The sequence below is a fragment of the Bactrocera dorsalis genome, chromosome 5 (genome assembly GCF_023373825.1).
Source record: "Bactrocera dorsalis isolate Fly_Bdor chromosome 5, ASM2337382v1, whole genome shotgun sequence".
Taxonomy (NCBI): Eukaryota; Metazoa; Arthropoda; class Insecta; order Diptera; family Tephritidae; genus Bactrocera; species Bactrocera dorsalis.
This window is the reverse complement of record NC_064307.1, coordinates 24828203-24851501: the sequence shown is the minus strand read 5'-3', so window position 1 is coordinate 24851501 and position 23299 is coordinate 24828203. Positions and strand designations below refer to the sequence as shown.

At 34.3% G+C, this 23299-nt stretch overlaps 1 protein-coding gene across 4 annotated transcripts in view; it reads right to left on the bottom strand.

The window, feature by feature from the left end:
- Positions 1–23299, bottom strand: part of LOC105224887 (uncharacterized) — a 60414-nt gene that overhangs the window by 12988 nt on the left and 24127 nt on the right. For 3 of the 4 annotated variants that reach the window (XM_049458263.1, XM_011203119.4, XM_011203120.4), the window contains 2 exons: positions 3889–5471; positions 2199–3814 (listed from right to left, as the gene is read on the bottom strand). In XM_049458263.1, the coding sequence (XP_049314220.1) occupies positions 2199–3814; positions 3889–5471 (3199 nt within the window). Of the gene's footprint in view, positions 1–2198; positions 3815–3888; positions 5472–13542; positions 14289–23299 lie in introns of those variants that run through there. The other variant, XM_011203121.4, reaches the window with a different exon arrangement.

Genomic DNA, 23299 nt, shown 5'->3' with positions numbered 1-23299 from the left:
AAAAACAAATCAGTTATACAAAAAGAATATTATATATCTGCGATTTATATATAAATACGACATGTTAATAATTGTGTTTAGCATTCGCTAAAGTATTTTGCTCTTCTAGTTTTCTGTTTTTCTTTTTTCATTTTTACTTGGCCGCCGTGCCAGAAATGTACACTTGGCCACGCCACCGTGTGCCACACTCGCCAGCCGCTTTCAAGTATTGCTGCCTGGTCTTTGTAAACATCTTCGAAATCACAATGAATTTTATAGCAGTATTTGTGATGTAATAGATTTCCACTTACGTGTTATGTATATGCATAAATTTCTTCGAGTACGTTGTGCCAAATAGTTTTGTATCTTCAAAATTGCACTGGAGTCGTACATCCATTTATCTTGCCAGTTTTAGTAGCGTTATTTCCGTCTAATTGTATTTAGAATTGTCAAAATGAAGTGCCACTAAGTTTTCATCAGTTGAATGTCGAAGCGCGCTTATGCAGTACTTTCTTCGAAACTTTTCAGTGTTGACGTGCTTAGAACCAGTCGAACACATACCCCTGATTAGAACTATGTATACCATCAGGAGGTTGAAAAATCTTTAATAAGTTGTAGCACTCACAAAAAATCTCGCTTTCTCTCTTTCTCTTGAATATAGTATATTTACAAAATCAAATTTAAGAGGGGAACTTTGCTTTCTATCAGTACCAGGAACATGTTGGTTGGTTTTCGTCAAGTTTCCTTCAGCGCTTCTCTCACTCTTTCTTCCGAGCGATCTTTACTTCAGGTAGTTCTAGGACCATGTTGGTTGGTTTTCTTAAAATTTTCTTAGTTATTTCTCTCACTCTCTCTCTCTCGAACTTTACTTCCGCTAAGTACCAGGAACATTCTAGTTGATCTTCGTCGAATTTCCTTCGACGTTTCTCTCATTCTCTCTCTCGCAAACTTTGCTTCCGCTCAGTACTAGGAACATGCTGGTTGGTTTTCTTCGACTTCGCTCGGTGTATCCTTCAGTCTCTCTCTCGCGAACTTTACAACCGTTCAGTCTATCTCTGAGGTCAAGCGGTCTCAGTTTTTTCACAAACTGTCTTTTATACATTTTCAATTTAAGACCTCGACTTCAAATGTGTCAAGTCGTTCCATACGTGAGTCCGAGTTGATGCGAACTGCGTCGAATTCGACTCTCCGCCGCCTTCGGGTACATTCTCAGCTACGGCTGCTATATTTTCTTCACAACGTGCTCGACGTGGTCTATTCGGTCGAATATTATCCAACAATGAATGCAGGATCTCAAGATGGGTGATAGTGTTGCGAATAGTACGCCCAGTAGGCCGATTATTTTGACCGTATTAGACCTCTTTGAGTGACCAATCACAGCGGAATCGCCTGCAAAATCGACTATCTTACTAGGAAGGACAATCTCTCGCCAATTTCATCCGATTGGAAGTAAGTCGGTACTCCGTTACCCTCTTGTTTTCTAGCGCAGAACCTATAAGTCTCCCATGAGCTCAGCAAGCGCTGGTCGACAAGCAGAACTTGTGGAAAAGGATCAACGTTTAGAGAGGTCCAGTGCAAACCATCGTTGCCATTGGTGTGAGAATCATCACCACGACCTGACCTGACTCCGACGTTTAGTGACTGACTGAGGTCACTGACTTATCAAAATACAATGTTTTCAAATTTATTATCTGTTTCTGGACACCGAGAGTTTATATAAATGATAAATGTCAACTCATAATATTTTCACCTCTCAAATACTACTCAAATGGATCGATTTAACCCTTCTAACAGCTCGAGGGTTAACAATTTTCCTCTCTGAACAAATTTCTAACCTACACTTCAGCGAAATGTTCGATTAATTCGGGGAAGCCTTCATTTTTCAGGATTTTAATAGAAAATTTATATAACCACTCACCTCTGACAGATTCAGGTTTGTAGGTTTATACAGTTATTTATGTTTGTGCGTTGCCAATTTGTGTCTTATGTGCTATGTTCTTATGTGTGCGTATGTACATAAAGATATGAGTTTGTGATATATACAAGTGCTTTGCTTGTTTGTCTGCAGTGGCGTGGAGTTAGTAACGGTTTCATTAGGAAATGTATTAGCAAAAGAGAATGTTTTCTGAAAGCAATGCACATATTTACAAAGATGACGATTAGCAGGAATATAGCAGTAGATTTAGCACAGATTTTAGTATTTGCCACAGTAAACTCACCTCATAGTCGTCCATCTCTTGCGCTGGGCAGCCTCTTGTGTCGCTTCCTGCACTTCCGTTGGCAGTTCGATATCTTCACGATGCGGTTCCGCTTCGTCTTCCACATGCGAGAAGGTCACCTTCTTGTCCGATGGTGCTGGTGAGGCTTCTTTCTTAATGGCCGGCTTCAGATCGATCGGTTCGTTATCGTCAACAATGCGCAGATTATCTTCAACACTCGCTGCATCACTTTCCTCCGTCACAGGTGAGAGTTGTGCGCGATTGCGTTCCTCATCCGATGACGCGGAATCGACGGAGGATAGTGGCGCTAACAAATTAATGGTGGGCTTGTCAGCAGCGGCGGCGGCGGCGGCAGCGGCAGTGGCCACTTGATCTTCTTCACTGCTGCCCATGCGGTCAAGTGGCAGTGGCTTTATACCTTCTTCAATATGCTTCAAGGCTGAGCTGTCCTGCTTCGCCAGCGATTCTTTAAGCGTCTCAAAAGCGCCCAGCTCCAACACACCAACATCCGTAGTTTGGGGCTGGGTCAACGCTTCCGGCGTCAAGTCAGCTTCGATTTCTTCGTATACATGCTCGCGCCGCAGACGTGGCGCCTTCTTTGGTGGTGCTGCAGTTGTTGCAACCTCAATTGCAGTGACGTCAGCCTCCACCGCTGTAGCGTCAGCTTCAATTTCTTCTGACTGCTGCAAGTTTTCTGTTGATACCGCCTCCTTACTAGTAGTGGGTAGTTCACTGTTGTCTTCCACTAACTTCGGTATTTCTATGATCTCATCGGGCACAACAATGCTAACTGCCTCGCTCGGATTTGTGTCCATCTGTTCATTCTCTTCATGTATGCCGTTAGCAGCTTCTGGTCGTTCTTCGTCTTCCCGGCCATCGTCTCTGCGCTTACGGCTCGGCGACTCATCCAATTCCATAATCTCCAACACATCGTCAGAATCTTGTTTCTCTATGAAGTGTGGTATTTCGCCACGTTCTGCTTTCGGTGATTTTTTCAATTTCAAAATTTTCGTTTCTTCACCCAACACAATCTTCTCATCTCTGCCCAAATGTATACGCTTGATATTCAAGCGTTTCTTTTGGCGATCTGCCATACTTTTCAATTTCTTCATTATGGGATAACAATGCTTTTGCTCGGTGTTCTTGCCGTTCACAAGAATTTGTGGATTTGGCTGTGGCTCCGGTAAAGTTTCCTGACTATGTCGTCGACTACTGCTTATGGAGGCGCAAGGCAGTGATTGCGCGTCTTCGTTGCTGCGCCCGCCTTTGCGTCGTCTCAGATAACCACGTATTTTATCCAAACGCGTAGACTTTCGTGGTTTGCCGGTGGCAAGTATCGAATCCGACACACAAGAAATGCTTTCGCTGCGTAAACTGTGTGTTTCTTCGTCTTCGGGCGCCGATTGTGGGTAGTCCTCTTCAGCTTCCGAAAGTTCTTGTATATAACGTTCGGGTTGCTTAACTATAACTTGCTCGTCGATGCGTACTTTCTTCAGCGACTTCGGGGACTCGGAAAGAAAGCGAAATTCTTGTGATTTACGTAAAAGTAAAACAATTTCGGGTTGTTCGTCTGGGCCGAGCGGCCGCTTATATAAATGTGTCCACGGGTAGCCGCCCTAAAGGGAAATATGAGAAGAACGAAAAGCATTAATAACAGCGCCAATAAACTTTAAGCATTTTTCCAGCTTACCCTTTCCTTGGCACGTCGCAAATCCTCCCAACGATATGTCTGTAACGGTACTGGTGGTCGATCTGCTTGACTCTGTATCAGATACTTCTTCAGCGACTGATAGTATTCACGTTTGCAATCGTCGGCAAGTTTTTGCGCCTCGGCGTTACTGTCTAGATGCGGCAGAGACTCCAAAAATCGTTTACGCTCCTCCTCATCCGATGGCGTCTTCGGCGAAGGCACATTCACAATCTTAAGCTCGTTGTGTTTGTTTTGTTCGGCATCACCATTAGCGGCGTGGCTGGTTTTCGATGACTTTAGTATGCTTGTTACCTCGGACAATTGTGCGTCGACTTTTTGCGTTAATGAGTTGCTTATGTCATCTAATAAGGTTGTGGCTTGTTCAGTCTTTTCTTCTATTTTACACGCTTCTTCTGGCACTGCGTCGTTGTTAAGTGTTTGCGTTACGATTGCTGCGTCTGCGGAGACCTCAGCCTTTAATTGATTTTGTGTTTCTGCGGCTTCCGAGCCTTCAGTATTTGTTTGGTTTTGTGCGTCTTCGCTCTTCCGCAACGCGTCCAAGACTTCGCGTTCTATTTCGTTGACTAGCCTCTCTGCGGTCGCTTTAATTGCATCACTCGGTTCGTTGGGTAACACAAATGCGCTCTCTACCGCCTCCGTTTCCGTTTCCGTTTCCGCTTCCGTTTCTGGTTCTTTTTCCTCTACCGCTACGTCTTCTTTGCCATTCAAAGTTTCCGCTACAACTTCGGACGCAGCTTTGGCGTCATCGACGTTTTCTGACTCACTTTCGGCACGGTGCACTCGTCTTGTCGGCAGCACTGTCTCAACGGGTTTCTTCGATATCGCACCAACCGGCTCCACTTCAATCACCGTTCGTACATTTACATCCGTCTCAACTTTCGACGAACCCACTGTCAGTTCATCTTGCTGAGGTGGCAATTCGTTTATACCAACACTATCGTCGTTCGCTTGATAATCACTGTACGTCTCAATCAAATGAGATTCAATATCAAGTACATGACCCTGATCGGCGCTGCTGCTGCTGTTCGCACTGCATTGCCTATCGACGGCAATCGGTTGAATTGTAATCGTTTCTTTCGTCGCTGCTGTGTCACCTACAGTAGCAGTGTTCGTTGAACGCTGTGTCACCGCGCTCGCTTCGCCCTCCTCCGTACTTTCTATGCGTACCGCCTCTTTTGTCGTCGGCGCTGACGTCACTGCCGGATTGGGTATTTGACTCGTTGCACTTTCGTTGCTCGAAGAACTACTTTCCGTATTGGCTGTGCTTTGACTGCTGACTAGATCATCGACGCTGAATGAATCCACCTCGTCTAACGGCACATTAATTGTACTCGTTGCAATTTCATCGTTTGCAATATTAACTGCAGAGCCTGCTGCCTTTTCCGCTGGTGGCGACGGTGTTGCTGTGTGTGTTGAAGTACCGGCAGTTGTTGTTGTAGCTGTTTCAGTTGGCGTTGCCTCTGTTGCGTCCTGCTGCTGTTGTTGTTGTGCCTGCTTGTTGTTGAGCACTTCAAGTATGGTCTGTTGCTCAGTTGGACTAGTTCCAGCACCGGGTAATGACACTACAAGCAAGAGAATAATGCAAAATTAATTCACCATTCGGCATCGGTTCTAATTTTAGTGCGAATAGCACAAATACACGGCGCATATGTACATTTGGCCACAAAACAATTGGATTTTATGCGTGAAATGAGAAACAAGTGATCGGTACGGCACAAAAAAAAAATTGAATTTGAAATAGAAACAGAAATGAAACAGCAATAATTCAAGAGACGTCAGCACAAAAACTTTTGTACGAACACGAGTGTACGATGACGTGTATAACGGTATGCATGTACGAGTATATCAAAAGGGCAGATTACATAACAGCGAATTTTGAAAATTTTGAAGTTGAAAGTGAAGAGTTTTGAAGTTCTTTGAGTAAGTTTCAAAATTTTTCCCTTCAGGCCAGCACTGACCATTCATTTGGTCAACTTATAAGCGATCAGCGACGATCATACGATGTTTTTTGTTGCGTTCAAGAGACATGCATTACAGCACACCTGTTTATTTGCAACCAAAACATTTATTTTGTTGCACAAGTGATAGCATTTATTATGAAGTGTGCTTGTAATTACGAAATGCCACAAAATTTTTTATTTGTTCAAAACAAACGTTCGCCTTAATACATTGGCGAACACGCCAAGCGCACAGCGAGCCAAATTTTTTTGAAATTAAACACAAAAAAACAGATTTCAGAGCGCAAAATCCATTGTCGAAATGTCTAAAAACATTTTCTGAGCAAAAAATTGATTTTCGAAATTTTTTCAAAAACATTTTGGGAACATAAATGTATTTCCGAAATTAAAAAAATGTGAGATCGGACTCCTAACCTTTTTAATTTATAAAAAAAAAACAAAATTCGAGCACAAAACACATTTTCAAAACTTTTAAAAGACCTTTTGGAAACAAAAAATTTAGTTTCAAAATGAAAAAAATAAGTTTTAAAAGCCCATAATCAAATTCATATTTTCCAAAATTTTTAAAAAAACATTTTTTGGGTGTTAAGTTTTGAAAGCCCACAATCAGTCCAGTAAAATCGTATTCTCCGAAATTTTTAAAAATATTTTTCGGCTTCAAAATTAATTCTCAAAACTAAAAACAGAGTTTTAAAACGTAAAACTGAGTTTCAAAATTAAAAAAAAAACGTTTTTAGTGCGTACAATTTATTTCCACACATAAAAAACATAAGAGTGAAAAAATAATTTTCAAAATTAAAAAAAATAAATTTCCAAAGCGAAGAATTTTCGAAATCCATTTTCAAACCCAAAAATAGAAGTTCTTGAGAAAGCGAAGAATTAAATATAATAAATTAAAATAAAAAAAACATTTCGAACACAAAATTGAGTTTCAAAGTTAAAAAAAAAAATATTTTGAAAAAAGTTTGAGTTTTAAAAAGCATTGCGAAATTTTTAATCCTGAGCGCAAAATCGATTTTGGAAACTAAAAATGTTAAGAGAGTGTAAATAAGACGAAAAAAATCGATAATCGAGATTTAAAAAAAAATGTCATATATTTTAAAAAACTTTTTCAAAAAGAAAAATTGTTTTTCGAAATTTAAAAAAACGTTCCCAGAGAGCAAAATGTTTTTCCAGAGCTCAACTTATTTTCGAAAATTTTAAAAACCCTTTCCGAGCGCAAAACTGCTTTTCGAAATTTCAAAAATCATTTTCAAAGCAAAACATTGATTTTAAACATTTTAAAAAGCATTTTCAGCAGCAAACTTGTTTTTCGAAAAATTTAAGAAATATTTCCATTGCTAAAGCGGGCAAGATTGATTTTCGAATTTTTAAAAACATTTTCGAAATTTTTGAAACATATTATCGAAATTTTCAAAACACATTTTCCGAGCACAAACTTCATTTAAATATAAAAAATCACTCTCGGAGCGCATAATTGATTTTCGAAAATTTTGAAATTTTTTTCTACACACATGCCTAACTTTGTGACGCCTAGATACATACAGATGCTTGAAAAAATTTAATTCATGCACTTTTATGACTCAAACTATGTCAAGAGCTAGTAATATTTTTAGCTTATTTACAACTAATACCTTTTCACTTTTACTAGAAGTTCACTACATAGACGATGCACTCAAATCTATGTTTTAAGTTCGTATTCGTTGCTTTTGTTGCTTTATTTTTCTTTTTCAGAGTTCTTTCAAGTTTTCAAATAATATAAAGGATACTCATTCAAAACTATTTAAACTATGGATTTCGTAATTCACAAAAAAGAAAACGCGCTGCTCATTATGCGCAATTATTCGCCCCGATCGCGTTTATGACCTTAAGCACACTGAGTTGGGTCTTTCGGTTGAAATTCGGAAATTCGCAGGAAATTGCCGACCGATCGGCTAATGTGGTTTTGCTGCTTTTGTTGCCTTTGCTCGCCATTGGCCATTGGTCATTTGGCAGCGCTCAGCGGCTAGGCGAGCAAGCTGTTTTTCGTTTGTTGCTTTTGTTTTTGTTTAAATTTTCCTATTTTCCCTATTTTCTATTAGGTTTTCTCAATTTTTCACTTTGTTCTTACGCTGTGTTTTTGTTTGAAATTCTTCTCTAAATGTTTGCTTGCGTGTATTTTTATAATTTTCCTATTTGTTTTTGTTATTAAAACGTTAAAGAACTTGGCTGGTGGTTAATTGTTGTCTATTTTTGCGTCTAAGCGCTTACATATGCGCGCGTATGTGTGTGTGTTTGTGTTCTTCGATGTGCATGAGCACTAACTTCTAGCTTCTCCATTGAGTTTTTATGTTTTGTGTGCTCTTTTCTCGTATAAACATATATTTCGTATTTTAGTCTGTCCGTCGTTGGTCCCCTTGCTCGCCTTTGGCTCTCCTCAATTGCCATTTTCATGCAACTCGCACTCATAAATATGTACGTACAAGTTAATTTGGACATGGTCTGTTTGTGCTCAATATTGGTCGAGTAAATATGTATGTGCCCATGTACGAAAAGTGATGCCGAAAAAATTACAAAAAAAGTTGTAAAAACGCAAACATACAGACGCTCTTGTCTTTCGGGTTAGACAATGTTTAGCTGGCTGCTGTTTAATGTATGTACATATAAATATGCGATCCCAATTTGGATCAGTTGTTTGGAAAGAGTGTTCTTGTTTGTTTTTTTTTTTTTAATATTTTTTTTTGCTCAGAATTGTTTGTCTGTTTTATGTGGTTTTAAAAGAAAATATTTATGTGTGCACAATTAGCACGCGCCAAGCCATAAAACACTAACGGCATTTGTTTTTCTAATCAATATAAGGTTGATACGAAAATTTAGAGAATTTTGAAGGTATTTTTCATTCAGTATTTTCGAAAAAAATTCTTAAGAAATTTCTTTAAAAAGCAAAAAAATATAAATTCTAATATAAGATCTAATAAAAAAAAAACATTATTTTTCAAATCATTGAGAAATATGATGGGGTTAGAAAGATCAGAATTCCGACTAAAAAATTCTAGGACAGTTTTGAAATTGCTTGACTCAGTTTTGTTTGAGATCAATGGCTCGATATATGGGCGTCATATGGCTTAACCGAAAAAAACCTCTCCATCAGAACAATGCTGAGTCACTCACATCGATAGTGACTCGTCAAAAGCATCTTATATCATGGGATCTCTATCTGTTCCTATCAATGGCGCACGATTTTGCTTTTGAAAAATTTATTCAACTCCGTTACGAAATATTACAAATTAATCAAGAACCAAGCTAGTCGGTCTTATGTTTCCAATTATGCACCAAATGCTGATCTTAATATACATATGCATTGAATCGGAGCGGATTTATCAGCGTACATCTTCGAAATAATACATCCCTTAAAAAATCAATCCAAAGTAATTTAATCACACAACCGCGATGTTACGAATGTGATTCGATTACCTATAGTTCAATCCAATAAGGCGATGGATTATTTAAAATTTACTTGTAGCACTATTTAGCTGAAGCCACAAGAGGTTCTGCTGTGTTATCCCCTCACAAAATCTCAAAAAGTAATTTGAAGTGTTGACCGAATTTTATATATCTTTAAGAAACCTCCATTGAAAGATAATTTTCTGAGATTATTCAAAAAAGCGCTTTTTTCTGGATATACTACCAAGATTGTGCATTCAGGTCTTTTGGTACTAGAAAGCCAGTGGCACAATTCATAACCAACATTAACAATAACATTAACCAAAAGTCGGTTGAGTTGGTACATAAGAGATGTCGAGATCCTCTACGCCCATTTTCAAGCACTGCTTTGACTTTTATGTGGGCCAGTCCGAGTCATATTTGATCAAATATATCATCATATATTTTTTTAGAAAAATTTTTAAATGACATTTGTCACCCCCTTATGTGACCTCCCATGACAAAAAAATAGTAAGAACTGAATTAAAAAATGTTTTTTGTTTTGTTCCTAAAATTGAAAAATACTTGAAATTTTCACCAATTAGAAACAAAATCGAAAATATCGATAGTGCCAAAATCGCCTGTTAAAAAACTTATATTGACTAACCAAATATCCTGTTTAAAGGGTGATCCATTTCGAGCTTCCCTACTTGTTTTGAAGAAAAAGCACAGAAACTTCAAATTTTATGGTTAATGTTTATTGTCATTCGAAATAACATTCTTTGGCAAATGTCGCAGAGATCACGAGCTTAAATTTCAGATATCAAATAGTCGGATATCATGTCGCGATAACGGTATAATTTTTAAAGAAATATGAACCGGTGATTCCACCGGCTTACAAACCACACCAAACCGTTGTTTTTTCTGAATGAAAGAATCTCTTCAGGTTGCTCTTCGCCTCAAATGCGGGAATTTTGCTTGCTTACGTATGCATACCCAATGAGGCAGAAATGGACCTCATCACAGAACACAATGTGGCTGAAAAATGAGGGATCTTCTTGCCCATTACCTCTACTGGGATCACCCTTTATTATTTCGAATTTTGTAAACTATATAAAGAAAATCTTTCTTAAGTTTTGTTTTCTTTTTTTTTTCAAGAAGCAACCTCATTATCTGCTCGCTTTATTTCATTAATGGTAATTTATATTTTTAGCTATTTAGCACAGACATTTTTATTAAGTTTTCTGACCGAACGAAAATACATAAATGTCATGTAATTGGGTTTGCTTTTTATTAATATTGTTTTTTTTTTTTATTTTACGCATGTACGTATCCATAGACCGGTGTATATACAATATACGCACATTTGTTTGCACATGTCGCAATTATTTGGCAACGCCAATTTTTAATTAGCAATGAATTTGTCGAAAGAATATGGGCCAAGACGATAATAATTATAATTAAGCAAAACAGCTACGGCTAGTACAGAAATGTAAAGTTTGTACACATACATGTATGTACATATATATGTATGTTTGAATATATTGGAAGTAAATTAATTTTGCAAATGTTTATAATTTTTAACCTTCAAATAATCACAGGAGTGTGAGGAAATCACATTCTTTCTGCTCAATCTAGCGGAAATGTGTTCATACATATGATTAAATTTCAAAAATATTATTTAACACGAGGCTTGTTGGATTAGCAGGTAAAATTTTGAAAACTTAAAATTAAAAAAAAATCTTAAAAATAGCCTCCTATTTACTCAGAAATTTTGAATTTTTTGAATTTTGTCTCTGTACTCTATCCTCTCTCTCTCTCTCTTTCCTTATCTTTCATTCTTAATTTAACCATATATTTTATAACGGAGGCGTTGTAATTAGTTTCTAAATTATGGAAAAAGGAGGCTAAAGACAACATATGTATGCTCAGAAACTGATCGCTGTTGAGACATTAATGCTTGTACTATAAACTTGTTCGATCGTCTTTTGTTTCAAAGAAAATATTCTGAAGGAAAAATTTGGTTATTTTTAATAAGGTTTTTTTTTAACCTTTTTTTAATTTTTTTTTTAATTTTTTTTTTTTAATTTTTTTTTTTTAATTTTTTTTTTAATTTTTATGTTTATAATTACTTTATACAATTTTTTATAACTTTTTTTATTAATTTTTTTTTTAAATTTTTTTTTATAAAATTAAAAAAAAATGTTTTTAATAAATTTTCCTGTTACTTAGTTAACCCATAGAAATAGAGATAACGATAGTTGCGCTCTGTTCCTGTTTTTATGTGCCTTTGACAGAGTGGTACATTTCCCGTGACGTCATAAAGAGAAAAGAGAGGAAGGCATAGTTGCATTGAAAGTTTGACTTTCGTTTCTTTTATAGCAATGCTTGTCACAATCTTGTATTGATCATTCTTTCATATTTTTCTACTTCTTCAAATGACGAAAAAAGGCAGGGCTTATGGCTCACTGATTCTGACAAATGACTAGTTACGGCAAGATTCATCCTTTTTATCACTTTTATTAATTTTTTGCTTTGCCTTCTAAATTTTGCAATTCGATGATTTCGTGATACAAATAGCAGGTTTTACGGATTTCCAGTTCATTTAGAAAGGCTGATCGATTTTAGAAAATGTGTCTTGGAGTGGAGAATGAAGTGCTCTTTTTTAAATTTTGCCGAACTTCTATCTGTTTTTCATGCACAAAGCCCACTTCGTCGTTACGTCTTTATTGCTTTTCGAAGTAACGGTACATCTAAAAAGCTACAGTCGGTTGTGATAGATCATCGTTGAGTGGTCACATGGTTGTAGGCATCCATTAAATAATTAAGTTTTCTAACCTATGGTAAGCTTTTTATAAACTTGTTTCAATTGCGATATATGTGCTTAACAGTTATATCTATAGCCTTAACCACCTCATGCGCCCTCATCCTGCTTTGATCCACTTTAATTTCCAACTTTTTTCTGGAAAAACAAATTTCAAAAAAAAAATCTCAAAAAAAATTTACGGATTTCTCTTTTTCTAAAGATAATTACCTAATAGTATTAATTCGCCCCTATATTTCTTTATTTTATCAAATTCACCACGTGACATTTTCAAAAAAATTTTACAAAAATTTCTCTTTTTCTGAAAATTACCGTCTTTCAAACTAAATTACCTAAAAAGTCTACAGAGCTATCAAACCGCCCTCGTATTTCCTTATTTGGGGTTTTTCCGCTACGAAAACTCAAACAAACTTCATGCATTCTTCCACAAAAGTCAATGTGGCGCATCAAAGTCAAGTTCAATGCGCAAAGATGATGCAAAACAATGCAACAACAACAACAGTTTCCTTGTATATACTTGCACATATGTATGTATACAGTGGTAAACCGTTAACATATCACTTTTACAAATATACTTTCACTCGGAACTGCACCCACAACGCGCCGCATGTCTTTGCATACATTTATTTTTGTTTTTGTATGGATGAATGTGTGTATGTGATTTATTTTGGTTGGCGCTCCATAGCGTTTGTGGGACAGCTGAGTAGACACACTATTGACGTGCTTAGTTACGCGCACAATAATAAAAGTCATATAATTGTGTGCTTGTATGTATGTACATATGTAGGTATGTATGTTAGTGGGTACTTAAACCTTGAACTAACGGCACTTTGTAGTTTATGTGCCTAGTAGTGTAGTTGTGGAGATCTTGCCACGTGCGTACATATAAAAGTGGAATTATAGTTTGTGCATGGATGTGTAGGTGTGTATGCAGGTGTATAAAGGACTCTGGCTGCCACACACTGCGTATACGTAACATTTGCGTATTTACGATGTTGAAGTGCTAATAGAATAATTTGAAAAATTTGAACTTTCAACCCACTAATATGCCAGTAAAATGCTTCCAATTGGCTTTTTAAATTTATTTTTAAATTTTTTATAATTTCTTATTTATTTTTAATATTTAATAATTCTTATTTTTTGTTTTGAAACCAAAACACTTAGGAACACATAGACCATTTTTGATAAATCTTTTATAATTAGCTGTCAAAAATATTAAAATTGTCGTTTTCAAATTATTTTTTATTTCAAAAAATATTTTTAAAATTTTTTTCAAAACTTTTAGTTATTTTTTTGAAAATTTTGAACTTTCAACCCACAAATATGCCCTTAAAATGCTTATAATTGGCATTTTGAGATTATTTTTAATTTTTTACAATTTTTATTTTTTGTAATATCTGATAATTATTCGTGTATTTTTTTTGTAATTGAAGTTACTCAAGCACTCACCGTAATTTCCCAAAACACTTAGGAACACATAAACCATTTTTCGATGACCTTTTTATATTTAAATTTCAAATGTATAAAAAATTTAGTTTTTCAAATTTTTACAAATAATTTTTTTTTCAAATTATTTTTTCGAATTATTTTTTTTCAAAAATTCTTTCTAATTTTTTCACAACTGTTCTCAATTTGTTTTTTTTTTTTTCAAACTTATATTTTTTTTCTAATTTTCTTTTTTAAAAGTTTTTTTTTCAAAAATTATTTTTCATAACTTTTTTCAATACTTATTATACAAATTTTTTGTTATAATATATGTATATGTTTTTTAATTATTTTTCGTTTTCACATTTTTTTTTTTTGAAAAATTCGTTTTCATATTTTTTTTTAATACTTTATATACAAATTGTTCCTAATATTTTGGTTACTTGCACGTGGTCACTCGCAAACTGCTCTTTGTGCGCTCTTACATAATCAGCAAAACAAATAAAAGTGCAAACATAAAATTACTTAAAAAAACTTAATGGAAACTAATTAACGTAATGTATTGCAAACAACAAACAACAACAACAAATAAAAAATATAAATATTAATTTGAGCAATTTGTCTCTCGACCCGACGACTGACGGCTTCACATGTTTTACGTTTAATCGCGTTTTGAATACTACCAAGACGCTGCTCAACTACTGTGTACATAACTAAATCGTCAAGCCGCCGCTAATAACGTCAGCCGGCCGTCAGCTGACAGCGCGCTGACCGCCTTATTCGAAGCAATTTGCAGCAGTACACTTGTAAGGTACAAATACGCACATACACCTACACATATACACGTACATGTGTGTTTATAGTGACATTTTTGAAAAGCAAATCGTAAGAATAACAGCAAAAACAACCACAAAAATTAAACTTATTATCAATTGGCGTCAAACGACATTCGAATTTCTTTCATTTTGAGTTGCTCTTTCTTTAGTTTCTTTATTTTGATTGCTGGCTGGGCTTTTGCCTGATTCTTTTTGCCTACGTTCGCACATTCGTACATTGGCCCGCTATGCAAATGCGTGCTTGTAGCGTTTCGTGCATTTGAAACGCATGTGCATACACGAACATACATACATACATGTATATACGAATGTGAGTTTGGTGCCACCCAACTGCCCAGTCGCCCGCTACCGGTTTACCGGTTTCGTTAGCTGCGCGTCGCTGATTTTCACACACCGCGCACTCGACTTTTACCCACTTACATAGCAACATACATATATACATATGTATTTGTTACAATATATAGTATTTTCTGTGCATATCGGCGCTTGTTATGTGTGGCTTTATATACATACATACATACATATATCTATGTCCGTTATGCATGATTTCCTTCCAAGGTGAGCTCCGCGATTGCCGATTTCTTGTGCTTGTTCTTATACAAAAATCAACGATACGTTATTAAAAAAAATAATTTAAATTTATTTGTCGCATATTATAATTTTGCTATTCATGATACTGGTTCATACATACATATGTATGTATGTATGTATATAGGTAGTGTGTAGGTATATTAATGTGTAAATATCTTTATAGTAGGGCTTCTGTGGCATCCAAAAGATCCTACTAGTGTATGTGTATATTAATATAAATACAACTAGTCAACTGTGATTATTTTCTTAAAAAGTTATGATATTATCTTTATAATCGGATCAAATTATTTGCGATCTTATTGATCGATAATTTGTGAGTTTTATTTAAATCGATAAAATTTTCGTAGGATCGATAAAAACATCGCATTTTATAGACATTTTCTGATTTTGTTTTATCGATAATAATAATCGATAATTTTATCGGTTAAATTTAATATAACTCACAAATTATTGTTATTTTAATAATATCATTAGTAGTTGATCATGTTTACCGATATTTTGTGATTTTAATTGTTATCGAAAAAAAATAATCGATATTTTTATTTCTAATATTTTCCACATTTAATCAAATATGATTGCTATTTTAATATCATTATTAGCTGATCATGTTTATCGATATTTTGTGATTTAAAATTCATCGAAAAAGTAATCGATAATTTTATTAGTTATATTTCATCTAATATTTAACATGTTTATCAAATATGATTGCCATTTTAATATCATTTGTAGTTGATCATGTGTATCGATATTTTTTCAATTTAATTTTTTTTGAAAAAAAAATCGATTTTTTTGGTTAATATTTTCGGATTTTTATATTTATCGAAAATAATAATCAATATTTTTATTAGTTAAATTTAGTTGATAATGTTTATCGATATTTTGAGATTTTAATTTTTATAATTAATGAAAAAATAATCGATATTTTTATCAGTTAAATTTCATAAATTTTTCACTATTTTATCAAATATTAATATTATAATTTTTAATTTATTTTAATATTATAATTTTTAAATATTTCGATTGTATATGATCGTTATTTTGTGATGTGTGTATGTTTAAATGTTAATTTTCCGATATAAAAAATTATCATTAAATTGAAATATGTTTATTATTTTAATTATTTAATTTTTTTATATTCTTGATCGTATATGAATACTATACAAATTTTATTATTTTTTATCGAAAGTAGTTGTATTGCAATATTTTTGTTTCTGCAATAAAAAAAATCATTTTTTTAGACGTCTATTTCGTTAATTTAATATTAATATTTTTATTTTAAATTAAAAAAAAAATATTATATCAGACTTACATAAGTACAATTATCACACTTTTTTGATTAAACTCCCACCACTGTTGTTTTTCGAAAATTGTTAGTCACATACTGAATGCATACAGAACCATCAAAAAACACACAATTTTATGGCTAATTATTTGAGAGTTCAAACAACCATATTTTGGGCAAAAACGTGCCTTAAAAGCAATAATATAATTGCGTGTAATGCCATAATATAATATAAGTATGCATACAAGTATGTACGTATGTGTTCTACTGCAGTAAAATTCATGAATTTCTAACTCGTACAGTTTTAATGGGTTTTGAATGCAATTTCCAAGATAATAACAATATTTGGCACACTCCTTATGCGTTTTCGAGTTGCTTGGATGGTTTTCTCTTTCTATGCGTGATTTTAGAAATATTATTTTTGGTACCCAGCTTGACTACGCCGGCATTCTGTTTAACAACAATTGATTTATTATACCAAATTGTTTGCTGGTGGAAAATGAATGATCAATTCCAAAATTCTCAGTATATATGTAAATTTATTTCTTCATATCGCTCAATACTTTCATCATTAAAATCAATTTCTAATATAACGTTTGCTTCTTGTTTGTGCTTTAGGCACGTAGCTAACAGTTACATAAATATTTGGAGTAAATATTTTCGGTATATCAGCTCATTTTGTAACATGTTGCACAGAACGTAAGAGCCTACCAACGGTTGTTTGAAACACCTAAAAATAATGAAAATTGATATAGGGTTATTTATATCTAAATAACAAGAATGACGATTTCTTTTGAAAATTGATCTAATGCCATCGACTTTTAGAAATCATATATTAAGTCATTAATTTCAAGTTTTACTTATCATACTCCAAATGCATCATCATCACATTCTTGTGATACATTTTTAATATCGAGCATGCTCATTTACCCCGTGGAATGCCATTTTATTTCCCGTCAGGAGGAGTCGAAGTCAGAGGAAGACGACAATATGGGTTTCGGTCTCTTCGACTAAACAACTTCCACACTAAAGTAGATAACTCAAGTCTCAATATACATAGATATAAAAAAGAAACTAGAAATCGACTTTTAATTCCCTTTGCAATCAAGTACTAATTGTAAGGAATAAATTATGGTAATAGATTTGGTAGCAAAAATGAGTGAGCAGCATCCGAACTTTTTAATCTAATTTATTTTTATTTTTTCTATTTATTTTGGAGAGGGAAGTAGTTTTGGCAAAGACTTACGAATTGAACCCTAATCATAGACAAACATCATAGAAAAATCTATATATTCTACACGATTTCCAAATGAAACTTTCAAAGTTATATTATGGATGTCTGCATAGTTGTAATGGGATCTTAAAAGCAAGTAAAAGTACTACTGTGAGCAAAAAATAGTAAGACCTTTTAATTTAAATTTCGCGCGAAAACCCATTTGTCGAACTATTTTTTTCTGGGATGGTATGACTGTCAGCGACTTCTGTGCCAAATGTCAAATCAAAATAAACATTAGTGTTTAGTATTCGGCGATTTGTAGGATGAGTGAAATTATTTAACAAAGAAGTTCCATTAAATTTTGTGTGTGGGATCAAATTTCTGGTGCCGAAACAGATAGTTGGAAAAGGCCTTCGGTGATAATTGTTTCTCGCGAGCAAATGTTTCTGATTGGTAGATATTATTCAAAGAGGATTGAGGACGCGTTGACGACGAATCATGTCCGGGACCGCCATCAACATCAAGTGATGATCAACACGTCAATAAAATAATGGAATTAGTGCTTGAGAATCGCCGATTAACAGTCAGTTCGTATTATCGGAAAGATCAGTGAAATCCATTTTGAAAGATCATTTGGGCCTAAGAAAAGTGAAAGCGCGATTGGTTACAAAATTGGGTCAAAAATCATGATTCTCGAGGTGTGATTCACTCTGAATTCCTTCCGACCGTCCAGACTGTAAACAAGGAATAATTCTTGAGTGTTATGCGTCGTTTGTCCGAAGCTATTCCTAAAAAGAAGGCCGAAATTATGAGCCGACAACTCTTGGTTTTTGCACCATGATAATGTACCGTCGCATATTGCATTGATTCTTCGTAAGTTTTTCGCCAAATTTTAACCTATATCGTGCTGCAACCACTGTACTCTCCTGATTTAGCTCCATGTGACTTCTTGCTATTTAGCAAACTGAAACGATCGCTCCGAGGAAACTACTTTGAGTTAATTGACGTCATTTAACGTGAATCTCTATGCGCATTGAAGGCTATTCCGGAAATTGACTGTTTTGAGGATTAGAAAAAACGTTGGCACAAGTGTATTGGTGCCAAGGGGGATTACTTTGAGGGGGACGACATAGATTTTGAAGAATAAATTAGGAATTTTAAGATTATGAACAAAGTCAGCCTATTTTTTTCTCATAGTAGTATGGATCTACGTATGTAAAATTCGAAATGAAACGTTCAGAGCTATATTATGGATGTCTGCATAGTTGTAAATGGGTTCTTAAAAGTATATATTTTGACGTACATATGTAACAAATTTTTTTTCGAAAATAATATTCTTCACGGAAAGAAGGAGAAGTGATATAAGGAATATACGTTGGTTCTTTCATAAAAGCCTTAAGCTTCGAATATTATTTTAAATCTATTCACTGAGACACAAAAATTTTATTTATAAAAAATATTTGTTTAATCTTATTTTTAGAACTGACTACGAGCTGGTCGCGAAAATCCAGTGTAAACAAATGTGTTATAAATTGTATAGTATCACTTATGTACATATACTATAAATAACATGACATCTGATCTAACGTGATCATCTGATAAGAAAATTGTGAAGCTTTCCGATGACATAACATTTTTTGCCTCTATATATGATTGATCGTCCTTAGACTTAGTTGAAGCTACCTTGTTACAAATTGTGTTCTCTTTGTTTTTGTTGGGGAAAAAAAGTAAAAACATGTTCGAATACTTAATTCCCACGTATTCTCCTGCAGCATCAGTTTTTCCGATTTCTGACAAGAGCTTTTCAAGGTCGATAGCATCACGTACATATGTAAAATTTAGCTCAGGGCCTAACAACCCCTATCAAAGCACGATTCATCGTTGTTTATCAACGTACAACATATCTGCATACATTAATATATTTATAGAGAGCAGCACGCAAACTTGTTGCCCGCGATCAGGTCATCAAATTAATGAGAAAATAACAACCAAATAACTGTGTGCTTATCAGTAAAAGCTTATTTGTGATGAGCGAATGTTGAGCTTTCAAATAAAAATAAATAAATATGTACTATTTTTGATTGTGGGAGCGAATTGCTTAGGTTTTGTGGCGTGCAAACATTTAATTCGCTCTTTATTGTATCGTCTCTCAGCACTGTGGGCTGTAAGCTTCAGTAAGAGCGCATTAAATATAAGTGTATTCTTCACTTGTTGATTATTTTTTTGTACATTTCTGTGCCAATTTTCGTGTCATCTTTTTTGTTTGTTTTGTAGTTGCTTTTATTTCTGTAGTGCTCCTACATCTCGACTCATTTCATTTCATCTTTGGCCGATGACATGAATAAACTAAATTGTTGTGCCAACAACGTCGACGCAGTTTACTAAATATAAATGTTGTACAATAACAACAACATGCCATAGATCGGACATAAGCAACAATTGTGCTAAGTGTGCGATGAGGGAAATGATGTTTAAAGCGAGCTTTTAGCTAAGAATTACTAATCAATGAAATGTGTGACTTCGAAGCATGAGCCAATGGGTGCTATATACATAACTATATACTATGTACATACATATGTATGTAGTATATTAATATACAAACAGGCTTAAAACAAAAAAAAATATTTATCTATTATTTTTCTGTAGGGGTTCGATAATTCGAAAATGATCAACCGGACGAGCTGAGTCGATTCAGTACTTGAACTAAGCTCTTAGTTTTTGAGATATCGCTCTGAAATTGTGCATACCTTATTTTCTCCCGAAAAAGCTTCTCATTTGTCGAAACCGTCGATATCGGATCAGTATAGCATATAGCTGCCATACAAACTGATCGAAGAAATCAAGTCTTTATGTAGAAAAATTTTCTATTTCACAATATAGCTTCACTAAATTTGACATTGACTATTTTCAAAGGTAGTGTTGCCATCTCCGAAAAAAAATTTTCAGATCGGACTTTTATATCGTATAATTCTCATATTAACTGATCGCCGAAATCAAATCCTTGTATAGAAAACTACTTTATTTGAAAGAAGATTCGCACAAAATTTGGCATAGATTATTATTCAGAGCAGCGCTATTATCTCAGAAATATCAATTCAGATCGGACGACTATAGCTTTTGTTATGGCTGCAATAAAAAACGCTCAAACAAAATCAAGTTCTTGAATGTAAACCATTTTATACGTGAATGATATTATAGCTTCGATGCAAACGTGGTTAACATTCTTTCTTGTTTTTTCTACTATTTAATATTGATATATTTATGTTTTGATTTTTTTCTAAAAAAAGACAAACTTCTTTTCTCCACTTGCAATTGAAAAACATTTATTGCTGCAATTTGAGAACTAATTCCAATCACTTGCCTTGACCAACATCACACTCCAGTTGATCTCTTTTTCTTCATGTTTGTTGTTGTATTCTAAAACAATTATCCGTTATAAATAATGGTCTATTAAATTGCACTTTTGATCTCTGAATGCAAATCACTTTGCCACTAAGTATTGCACATTCTTGCGAATCGAATTCGTAGTCAATAACTAACTAACAGTAACACAGCCAACTATTTTAGTTTCTACAGCGTTCTAAAAACAAAAACAATAATAAGTCGCATTAAATATTCGCAATGATTGCCTTAATCTGCATAGTCATACTAGAACTGGTAATACTTGTGAGTTAGTTTCATAATAAAATTAAAGAGAAAAATATTGAAGTAAGGCATAACTGAGAACGTGCCGCCACAAAGTATTATAAATATTCACAATAATAATCGCAATAATTAAATTTTAATCTGGTATGCGCCTGATCAAAATTGGCCCGGACTGGTCCATATCCATATACTGCGAGCACAAATCGAATCGATAAAATGTTTTTTCTAAATTGATTTAATCCTTTTATTTTTATGTAAAGTTACAATGAAGAAAGAGTGTACAATGAATTTTCTTGAAGTTTTGTGTTTTCAATAGAATTTCGATTAGGGAATCGATTAAAATGTTGCAGAAGTATAACGAAACAAGTACTTAAATGGCACAACGCTTTCATTGGATGCCATGAAGTCAAAGAAAACTTACTTCATACGCTTTGCCCATCCCATTATATTAATGACGATATTGAAAAAGTTGAAGAAACAGTACTTGGAAATTATCGTGTTAGTATAAGAGAAATAAAAGAAGATCCCAACAACTCGTATGGTTGATTTCAGCAAAATTCTGACCAAAGAAAAAATCACATGGAGCTAAAACTGGTGAATACGGATGATCGATGGTGTTCATTCTGTTTTTGGCTTTAAAACCGGTCACAATCGTGGCTCGATTCAATGGTGCATTATCAACGCGAAAAATCAATGAATTGTTCTTCCATAATTCCGGCCGTTTTCAACAGATTTTCTCACGCAAACGCCTCAATACAGCCAAATAAACCCCCTTATTGACCGTCTGTCCGTCCGGAACAAATTCATGACTCCCCAAATCACAAAAATCAAAAAAAAAGAAATGAGCATCAGCTTGATTTTTGAGCGACTTTGGGGTGGCTTTTTTTTTGATTTTGGTCCTTTTTCCCTCCATTTCGATGATTGTTGACTTTTTTGTATATCAAACTCATACACCCACGTCTCATCGGCGGTTATAACGCTCTCCATGAATGTGGGATCGGAAGTCGCACTATCAAGTATTTCCATAGAGACCTGTTTACGGTACTCTTTTTGAAAAAAATTCAGCTTTATCGAGACGAGAACGCGTTTCATACCCAAAATATCCACCAAAATCATACGGACGGACTCGCGAGAAGTGTCGAGCTCTCTTGTTATCTCTCTATTACTTGTTTGACAATTTTCAAGTACCATATCGTTCACTTGTTTTAATATTTTCATCAGTTGAAGAGGTCGGAGGTCGTCCAGAACGAGGCCTGTCTTCAACAATCTTTCGACCGTCTTTGAAGGCTTTGTATCACTCGTAGGCTTGTGTTTTTGATAAAACTGAATCACCGTTCCAACATTTGTAACAATTCAGCACATGAAACTTGGTTAGAAATACAATATTTGAGATAAATTCTTTGTTCGATATTTTTATCCTTTGCTGCCAGCTGCTGTAAACAAACTAGTTGACAGATCGCGCTCATGTTTTGCATAGTAATTAAAAACCATACATGTTTTGAAGTATCATTTACCTGGCAAATTTAATTTACGAGTGCTTTTTGTCACAATGTAAAACCAATAAAAAATCATGGATAGTCTTATTTAGAACTTTACATTTTTTAAGTTCTCAGTACCGAATATGAGTACTTCTGTGTCTACGACTGACTATACCTAAAATATCAGACAAGTTTCGAAGTAGCTTAAAGGAATTAAGTAACTATATTTGTGTGACTACAATATGGTCTGGTACGAATTATAAATAAAATCGGTTCAGTTATTCCCTTTGATGCCGACTATAAAATTCTATATGATTATCAATTTTCATAAAATTGTGATTCTGGCGTACTCTTATTTAATGCCAACTTACAAGAAATCGATCCAGACCTTTCTCTAGCAGCAAAATACCCCACATAATAATTTTAACCTTAAAATTTAAACCTTAAAAATCTTTAAGCGATTAAATTACAAGAATTAATTAATTTTTTTAATCGATAGCTCTTGTAAGAAAGAGGTATTTGTTTTAAAAAACATTTAATCAGTAACCAAATTTTGAAATATCTCCTTTAAATCATTCAGTAACACATAAAATACATATTATATATGCTTATAGTATATGACACACATTCATCTATATGTTTGAATATAAAGACACATAAGCGTGAAATTGCGACAAAAATAAATTCTCTTTCCGGCGTTAAGAAGGTTGCGTTTCAATCAGTCTTCACACTG